The 9,721-nt window shown below is 42.1% G+C and overlaps 1 protein-coding gene across 1 annotated transcript in view; it reads left to right on the top strand.

The window, feature by feature from the left end:
* Positions 1-9,721, top strand: part of sdccag8 (SHH signaling and ciliogenesis regulator sdccag8) — a 45,289-nt gene continuing 35,568 nt past the window's right edge. Inside the window, exons 1-13 of the mRNA XM_041946882.1 lie at positions 1-178; positions 1,237-1,398; positions 1,581-1,666; positions 1,863-1,976; positions 2,093-2,218; positions 2,535-2,630; positions 3,087-3,151; positions 3,245-3,445; positions 3,726-3,864; positions 4,016-4,168; positions 4,562-4,696; positions 5,698-5,814; positions 6,346-6,488. Coding sequence (XP_041802816.1) covers positions 112-178; positions 1,237-1,398; positions 1,581-1,666; positions 1,863-1,976; positions 2,093-2,218; positions 2,535-2,630; positions 3,087-3,151; positions 3,245-3,445; positions 3,726-3,864; positions 4,016-4,168; positions 4,562-4,696; positions 5,698-5,814; positions 6,346-6,488 — 1,604 coding nt within the window. The 5' untranslated portion in view covers positions 1-111. The remainder of the gene's footprint in view (positions 179-1,236; positions 1,399-1,580; positions 1,667-1,862; positions 1,977-2,092; positions 2,219-2,534; positions 2,631-3,086; positions 3,152-3,244; positions 3,446-3,725; positions 3,865-4,015; positions 4,169-4,561; positions 4,697-5,697; positions 5,815-6,345; positions 6,489-9,721) is intronic.

Below are 9,721 nucleotides of genomic sequence, written 5' to 3'. Positions count from 1 at the left end.
CTCGATGACCGTTACAACGTACACGATGTTATGGTTGTTGTTGTAGTTGCTGTGCCTAGCCTAGCATGTTTAATTAGTAACATAGCGTGATACACCTTTGGTTATACTTCAATGAAACCGTTCGACTCAGATGAGGAGGAAGCCGAGCAGCTGGCAGCTTACCAAAAGGAGCTGATACGTAAGTTGACGTTGAACCGTGCTAACTTTGCTAACCGCTAAAGAGAGAGGCGTTAAACGGTAAGTCATTATACAGTAACTCGCTGTGATGCAGCTGGGTGTCTTTTAAGGTATTGTTTTGAAAATACCACATACAAAAGACAGCATCGTTAAAAATAATTTACGGCAAATTACCCAGAGGAGAGGGCGAATAAAACCGTGTCACTGCCACCTGTTGCTCATCGTGCACACTGATACCAACAAGCATCCCTATGAAGTAGGTGAAGTTCTCTGGGCTAAGCTAACGTTACATTTCCAAGGTAGCAAATACTAGCTCGCTAATGTGGCATGCTCCGGTTTCAGACCTTTAGCTGACATTACTTCCAAATTATTGAGAGACTTCCAAAACAATTGACAGACCACCAAGGTGCAAATTCATAGTAAAGCTGAATGGCACCTATTTTTTAGAGTTCATGTACAGAAAGATAGCGTAACTATTTTGTTTTCTGAACTGTTCCTGTTACGAACACCGTTAACACTTACAATGGCTTTTTCATCGAGTGCCTAACTACGCCATGACAGTCTGTCAGCATGCACAATAACAGCTAAATATGATGCAGCCATCATCAATTAATACTGTTGATTACACCTGTGCCTTTCTTACTGTGACATGCAAAAATATCTGTGAAAACCTCTGTATGTTGTCACTAGGACTACCCCCTAGAAAGAAAGTGAGGAACTGTCCCTTTAACTGTATTGATTGTGTGGGTTCTTGCATCAAGATCATGTTTAAATATTACACAATACTACAAGGATTTACAAGATTCCTTCAGCTGTGAACAATGATGTCTTCACCAATTCAGTGTTTGGTTAATTGTCTTTGGAAAAGTCCAGTGGTTTTCACAAATTGTACACTCTTAATACGCGTGTTGGCCAAGTGCACCACTTTTGTGGTCCTCTCCTTAAATTCGGAAGCTGAGGATTTATGAAATGAGTCCTGCAAGTTCACAGGAAGCGACTGAACTGTTGTGGATCACAGGAACATAAACTGAGACTGGTGTCTGTGTATGTTGAATTTAGAGCGGGCCAACCAGAGCATACAGCAGCTGGGCAGTACTCTGGAGCAGCTGAACCCTGATGGAGAAGAGGCGGAGGAGTTCAGAGGCACTGATGGCAGCCTTGTCACCAGCATGGTCGAAGAGGACAAGGCTGCATGGAGCCAAAAGACACAGAGCGAAGCAGGTGACTCAGTTTGATTAGTTCATTGATGGCTGTCTGACAAAGACATTGTAGTGCACCACCTGGAGATTTTCCTGCTCATGATCTTGTTGACAGACAATACACAAAGTTCTAATAAAATACTTTTTGTGTGTGTGTCTGTGCACACATGTGCATGCTTGTTTCTGTGTCTTTTGCCATTGTAGTTAATCAGCTGAAGAGCCTTCTACTGAAGCAGTGCAAAGAAATTCCCTCTGCTCTCTCTCCTTCAAAGAAACAGTCTTCATCCAAGGTAGAGTATGCAGCTTTGCATGGCAACAGTTTATACACATTAGACCCATTGGATATTTGAGGATAGGATCTGTTCTCCACAGATTATTGTGGCAAATTCCATGATGTCATTGGCTTTCCTGTTATATCACTACTTTCTTTGTCATACTGCTGTAATTTGCTTCATTTTTCATTGTCACTCTTCTTTCCTCTGTTAGAGAGTACAGCAGGAGGGAAGGTCCAGTTTGCCTACTTTTCAGGATTTGGTCCCAATGATTCACAACCAGTCAGAGTACATCAAACACCTTGAAGCTGAGGTCAAATTCTGCAAAGTATGTGCACAGGCAAATTGTTGTACAAACAAATATGTGTGTGTGTTATATTTGCAATCCTTTTTACATTTGTGCTGATTTGGTTACTATTAAATTCTATGTGTGTGTGACTTCAGGAAGAGCTGCAGGGGATGAAACAGCGGATCAGAGTGGTGGTGGTGGAGAATGAGAAGTTGCATTCAGCCCTCAAATCCAGAGCTGAGGGTGATTCACTGAGAGACTACACATTACAAAACTCCACGGTAGGACACATACAGTACATCATAATGTGCCAAATAAAGGATGAAGTAATTGTGATTTTACTTGGTTACAGACACTAAAGTTCCCTCTGACCTTTACATAACTCTGCAAAATCAGTACACAGCAGTTGTAGATGTCTTCAGATAAAGTCCGTTGTTCATCAGTTACATCCAGCACAGATTGCAAAATGATTTGAGCAAATGTAAACTACACATATACAGTAGAAGTGTTAACAGATTTAAGTGCAGGATGACACTGGAATTTTTCAAATAAACACTAGGAAAAGTGGCTCATCCCTTGTCCTGATGTGTTCTTCAGGTGAATGAGAGTCTGGCAGCCAACAGACACATAGGCTCCGATACGAGCCACAGCATGCTGCAGAAGGCAGAACACACCCCATGGAAAAATGAGCTGGTAAGGATGATGGATCTATTCTCTCTTCTAGTAACTGTTCAGTTCTCCTCCGTCTCTAACCCAAATGGTTCTCAGCAGTTCTAGCATTTCTACAATGTTACTGATTTTTGTACTATGTATTCCAAACAAGAAAAGTTGAGTTGATTATTTGGGAATATATGAAAATATCAAATCCTTTTACAAATGTGTTATTTTAAAAGAATGTATATTGTTCCGAATTGTATTTCCAACTTGTTCTCTGCATTCATTTGCAATTTGGCCCCACTGAAATTTTTTAAAGATGAAAAACAACCACCAAACAAAAGAAGGAATACATGTTTCTAGTGCTTGTACAGTTGTTATGGAAAATATGGGCAAAATCAAAATCTCTAATCAAATTCAATCCTCTTTTATTTCCATCCACTGATCCATTGTCTTCCAAACAAAGTCTGTTCTGAAAATGTTTGTGTTCATCAGGAACAATTGAAAGTGATCTACCAGGCTCAGACTGAAAGCTTGGAGGCTCAGGTCATCTCCCTCAGGTCAGGGTACAGAGCAATACTCATCTCCTTTCCTGCCATTTTCCTCTTTCTCTGTCTGTTTCTCCATATCTCATATTTTGCTTCTATCTTCAGGAAGGATCTGTCAGTCAGTCAGAAGGAGTGTGAGGAGGTGAAGGTTCGGCTGAGACACAGGGAGAAACAAGCTGCAGAGGCACTGAGGGCTGATGGAGCTTCCCGTGTGGCGGGATTGTGTCTGAAGTGTGCACAGCACGAGGCTGTATTGGCTGGGACTCACACAAATCTGCATGTCCAGGCAATTGACAGGCTCACAAAGTCAGTGGAAACATCCACACACACACACAAACACAAACACACACACACACACACACACACACACTACATTAGCTACAGTATATCAGCTCTTCATACTCTGCAGTTTTAAGGTTCCAATATATGATTATGCATAGGTTGATGTTATGTGTTAGAGATTTTCTGATTGTTCGTCTTGAAAAAATGTGAAACAACACATACAAAGACAAAGAGATACAAAAGTTCTGTTTTTGTTTTTTTTTTTAATGCTGGTCCTGCACTTTCTCATCTGTCAATCTTTTAGGGAGCGTGATGAATTACTGGTGGCTCTGCGAGCGGTGCGGGCTAGTCAGCAGGAGGCGCAACAAAGGGAGTGGTCAGCCTGTCTTCAGGTCAAACAGGCTGTGGAGATGGCAGAAGAAGCAAATCTGTTCAAAGCTAGGGTCAGAGAAACATGAAGAAGTTTTGATTTGTCAAGCTCTTTCACTCATCCTAAAGATTCCTCTTAAGTGATGTAAAATTGTGTTTCCCCATCCTGCCTTCTACTGTGGTCGGTTACCTCAAGTAAACCTGTATCTGTTTGTATGCACGCAGGTGGAGGTACAATGTGAGCAGTTGTCCAGGGAGCTGGCTCGACACCGGGAACAACTAGAGCGAGAAGCACAGGCCCTACAGGAGAGACTGGCTGAGGCCAGAGAAGAGGGCCGAGCTGAGGCCCGCAAACAGAAAGAGGAGCTGTCACATACGGTAAATCTTACTTATTCACTTCTTGTGTGTGTAGAGAACTATTGTAGATGTATATACTTCCAGCCCACAGTCCTGGTTGCTTTGAGATACTGAGCTATACTTGAATGCACAAGTCCTCATACTTGTATGATGTTTGACCACTACTAGGGGGAAATCCTTAAATTGTTTTACGAAAGTATGACATTGAATTTTTGCTGTTTAATTGCATGGTATAGATAACAATATAGTTAATATTTGTTGCACTCAATTGTATGGGATTCAGTTGGCTGTATAGTGGTAGTTCTTGTTTAAGCTCTCTCTTGAAGTTGCTGTAAAGAGTCAACAGTGAGATTCTTATTTTTCAATGAGATGCCCATGGAGACAGTGTTTGTGTGTGTTTGTGTGTGGCGGCAGGTGTCCAGCCTCTCCCAGCATGTTGCTGAGTTGGAGGGACAGCTAGACAGAGCTCACAGAGACAGGAGCACACTGACCAATCAGCTGGAAGATAATCTTCGCAAATTTACCAGTCAGGAACAAGACAATACCAAGGTACACTGTGTGCATTGTGCAAGAAAGCCACAATCCAGCATGTATGTATTGTTGTATCAATGTTGCTTTTGTTGCTCAATTTGCGCTGAGCAGATTGAATCAACATGATTCAGGGCAGATATTCAGGTTGTTTCAGCTTCAGGAGGCATTGCCTCCAGTGTTGCACTGAATGATTGAAATGCACTTTTGCTGCCTAACCAGCACCTGAAAAAATGGCTCTAGCTTTGAAGGAAAGCAGTTAAAGTGCAGTCCTGATACTCAGATGCAGATTGTACTGACTACTTGCAATGCTTCTGTAAATCCACCGGATGGCAGCAAAGGTTTATCTATTGCAGTATTTTTTTTTTTGGCTGATGGAAGGGAAATTCAGCGCAAGTGCATTAGTAAGTTTAAGAAAGGGTAAAAAACCAAGCGTCATGTGAAGGTGCTTAGTTCGGGTTTTAATCATGTTGTAGTATAAAAGTACGGGTATATACTGATGGAAATGGGACCAAAGCAGTGACAAAATTGCCTAGTAGACTGCAAGGTTTTTGCTTTTGCTTAAACTGGATGACTCTGGTTCAAGTGCTGCGTGTCAGCCTGCTGAAATGTCTTAAAGACACTGAGTCCACACCAACAAATGAGAGAACAATTTTTCAATCCAAGTTGCATTTAAATATATATTATTTGTAATAAATTAACATAAAACGATCATTTTCAAATATAGTAACATAAACATATAGAAGAAAGTGATTTTTTTAACTTACATGGTTTTCAGGAAGAAACTTTCAGTCACATAGATCAGTATTATCAGATATTGTGTTAAAGGTCAGAGGACTTTGGCCTTTAAACAAAGACTCATGACATGGCAGCGTCTGATGATTCAAATGACGGCCATTCCTAGATAAGGATAGGGTAAGATGATAAGAAGAAAATCAAAAAGTGGCAAACGATGATGAAACAGACAGGAAGTAATATTTATTAATCAAAGGCTGTTTTTAATCCATCCTTGTCATCTCTAGGTGTGTGTGGATCTGCGATATCAGCTCAGCCAGGCCCAACTGAAGAGAGAGGAGGCAGAGAGAGCGCTCCGAGAGCTCAACACCAAGACCAGCAGACAGATAGAAAAGGCTGCACAGGTATGTCTGCAATCAAGACACTGCTTAATTTAGATTTATTAGTTCAGCAGCCTTGAAGTCAGCCAATGATCAGTTAGATAAGCTGATAATTTAGTAAGCAGGTTGTCATTTTTTCGAGGACGCTGTACTGAGGTGTAAGAAGCAAAACCAGGAACCCCTCAAACATTTATTTCCAGACTTCCAAATTTATCCCAAATCAACTGTACAAACCTCAGTTATCCAGACTGTCTTGATGGAAATAATGACTAAATATTGCAGTGCAATACACAGAAAGTCCTGATTACACTTTAAATGACAGGAGGCGTTTTTAAATAGAATGCCTCATCTGAATTGAATTGACCTGATATTTCAAAATATTATATTACCGTGTTTTGAATTTTAGATCATCAAATTATTTCCTTGTCTCACTCAACCTTTACAAGTGGCTGTAATCTTCTCTTAACGTTTTGTTTGTCTGAGGGCATAAGGTGGGTTGTTGTGAAAGATTTCCTCACCTCCTCTTCCCTCTCTCCTTCCATCTCTGCGGGACAGGAAGTGGAAAGGCTGAGCTCAGAGCTGGTTGGCTGTCGGCAGCATCTGGAGGCGGTCCAAAAGGATGGGAGCCAATGGCAGGCCGAAGCCCTGAGCCTAGCAGAACAGCTGGCAAATGCCCAGCGCCAACTGCACCTCACCAGGTAGTACCTAATCCTATTATACATGCCACCACACTCACACACACACACAGAAACACAGTGCTCCCCTCTGTCCAGCTCCTGCCCAGCTCAGCCCAGTCCAGTCCAGTTCAGACCAGCACACCAACTGTACCGCACCAGGTAACAGCTAATCCTATTATACAAACCACACACACATAAACACACGCGCGCGCCGCTGTGCCATGGTCCCGGTACCAACTGGACCTCACCAGGTCACCTCTAATCCTGTTAAGCATGCCACAACATAATGCAACACACACACACACAAACACGCTGCCCACTCTGTGCCACCAGGCCAGTGCCGAGCCCAGCAACAGCTCCAGCAGAGCCAAAATGGCGCCTGAGCCTTTCTTCTGTCCCTGGCGCGCACACACACACACACTGACACACACACACAGAAAAGTGCGGCTGATGGTCACTGGACAGCCTGGCCTCAGTGCCACCTGCCAATGCCCTGCACCCGTTCTCACGACAGGCGCTACCGGCTCCCCTCCCTCCTACCTCCTTCTTCTATCGTCTCTCTTTCTATCTATTTCTGCATCTTTCTATCCCTTTTTTCCACTGGGTCCCTGTATTGCTTCCTCTGTTATTCTTTTATCCCTTTATCCGATCCATACCATTCACCTATCAACATTTTGTAACCGCTGTTCTAAGGTCTAGCTCTTTACTGTCCTTACTTGCCATCCTGTAATTTCTTTTCTCTTTCTCTCATCATCTTCTCTTTCACTGTTTTTTCTTTCCTATAATTTTTTTTCCTCTCCTGTCTTCCTGCATTCCTTCCTGCCCCCTTCCTCCCCTCTGTCCCTCCCGTCATCCGCTGGCTGCTGTTCCTTTCCACACCAGTCAGTGCCAGGGCCATGCCAGCCCATGCCAGCCGCCCAGGGCACTCTCTCACCCCCGCTGCCCACAGCCGAGGTGTCTGTGATGGGCACAGATGTGGCAGTTGTGCCCTGTGGTGCTGGAGGCTGCGGGATGCAAGTTTGTGTAATCTACGTGTGAGTATGTGTGTGTATTTGTTTTTATGTGTCTGTCAGCTTGGTGGTACATATGAGTGTCCACTGCAGCTCCCGGCTTGATCTGTGTTTAAGTGTGTTTGTCTGTCAGCTGGCCAGCACTAACACACTGGCTGCACGGTGGGCTTGTGTGTGTGTGTGTGTGTGTGTGTCTGTGTGTGTCTGTGTGTGTCTGTGTGTTGCAGCCAGCTGTGGATAATGACATGCATATTAATATGGCAACATGATGACTTTGACCTGTACTAGAGGAGCTACTGGACTAAACCATTTTACTGCCATGTGTGCGGTATGTGCATGAGAGAGTTTATAGTTTTATCTATCCGCAGATGCATACTAGATGTTTGACAGCTGTTGACTTGGCTGAGCATGTAGCAATTCAAATTCAATTTTGGTCGTTAGCAGTGAAAGCCACTTCTGATACTGATTTAATATGGATATTTCTTTTCCTTCAACAGTGCATGAGAGGCATGTTTGCATTCACTGTCACAAAATTACATTTAAGGTCACATTCACAGCTAGAGCTTTTAAAAAACAGTGTTGTCATCAAGTAATTTACAGAAAACGAAGGACACGACTATAACAGACATTAAAAAGTAGAAATTCCCACAGTGATAAATTAAAAAAGGTGTTAATGAAATTAAATAGCATGTACAGTACAGCAACAGCTTATAAAGATCTATGTCTGTGTCTGTGTGAGAGCCCAAAATATTGTCACAGGATGGAAGATAAATAAAATCATTTTTAAGGAGGCAATTTTGTGTAAAGCTTGGGTTGTATTTAGCAATACGAATTCATGATACCATTTTCAATGTACTGCCAAGTATCTGAAACTGATCTTTTAATTTTTTGTGAGGAACATGTATACCACCAGTACTGGTCAACAGGAAGGGCATTTTATCGTACTCTGTTAGGACTACAAAACAACACAAATTAAATTTACACTTCCAGCACCAGCTGGACACATGTTGGAAGACAGAAATGTTGATACGCTATAAGCCCAAAACAGAATTATCACATCTGTTGAACTTCAGTAATGTCACTTCTGTGCTCTATTAAGGTATTTATGATAACCTGAACATTTGCGCTTGTTTGTGAGCTGGGTGCTAGTTATGGTGATCATAAAAAATGATCAGTGGTTCAGGGCTTGGCTCTTTTAGAACAGTTTTACTTCGTATAAATGCAGATTGCTAAAATATGAATACAAATATTTGAATGTGGAAGTATAAAGGTCAAAGAATACAATACAAACAGTACCACAAGGAATCTACTGACATGGGTCCACTATTTTTAATTATCAGAACATGGCTAACAAAATCATCCTTTAGTCCCTGGCACTGTGTTGATTGATTGATTGATTGTTTGTTTGCATTTAGGGTCAGCTAAAGAATGAAGACTGGTTTAGCTGGTCAGGCTGCCAGTCTTAAGGCAAGGTATGCTCAAAATGCACTAGTTTGTACGACATGTTGTCTGACAACTTTTGAAGGCAGAAGTGTTAATAACTGTTGTGTTTATGGTAACCAAACAGCCAGACTCAAAGGCTACTGTTGTGGAGACAAGCTAGATGTGATAATTGTTCCACTATGGGGATAACTTTGCACACTTTGAGACATTTTTTCCTCAAAGGTATTCATAACTGTATGAGCGATTACAAACAGCGAGAATTTCAAATACTGCTCACCTTCTTAGCTCCACACACCTGGCCACTTGCTGCATGAAGTAAGCATGATTGGCAAGTTCAGGAAGTTACAGAAATTGTTGGATGCAGCTTTCTAATTCAGATGAAAGGTGTGGGTGGAGGAGGATATAGTCGATGTTCAACCTTCTGGCAAACATTTGGGTTGGACCATACTAACGTCTTCAGATACAGACTTTAGATATTGAGCTCATCATTACATACTTTATGTTGTTTAGCATCGTGAATCCCCAAACAGGAACTCTGGGCCAAAAGGTCTATATTTTGGTTCTGTTCTCACTTCATTCATCAATCACCAAACTTGGTGTTTTCTTGGAAGCTCATGAAGTCTTTCCATGTGTTGATCTATGCCTGTTGATACAACATCATAGTTTTTAAAGGATGGGGTTAAACAGTGTGTTTGAGATACGTGCAGATGAAGGAGGTTATCTAACAAAACAGGGAGCAGTTTTTGGAGCAGCGTAGAAAGCAAGCATCAGACACAGATGCACACGCCCACACGCATCCAC

The sequence above is a fragment of the Chelmon rostratus genome, chromosome 11, assembly GCF_017976325.1.
Source record: "Chelmon rostratus isolate fCheRos1 chromosome 11, fCheRos1.pri, whole genome shotgun sequence".
In the NCBI taxonomy this organism is placed as follows: Eukaryota; Metazoa; Chordata; class Actinopteri; order Chaetodontiformes; family Chaetodontidae; genus Chelmon; species Chelmon rostratus.
This window is presented reverse-complemented; position numbering and strand designations above follow the sequence as displayed.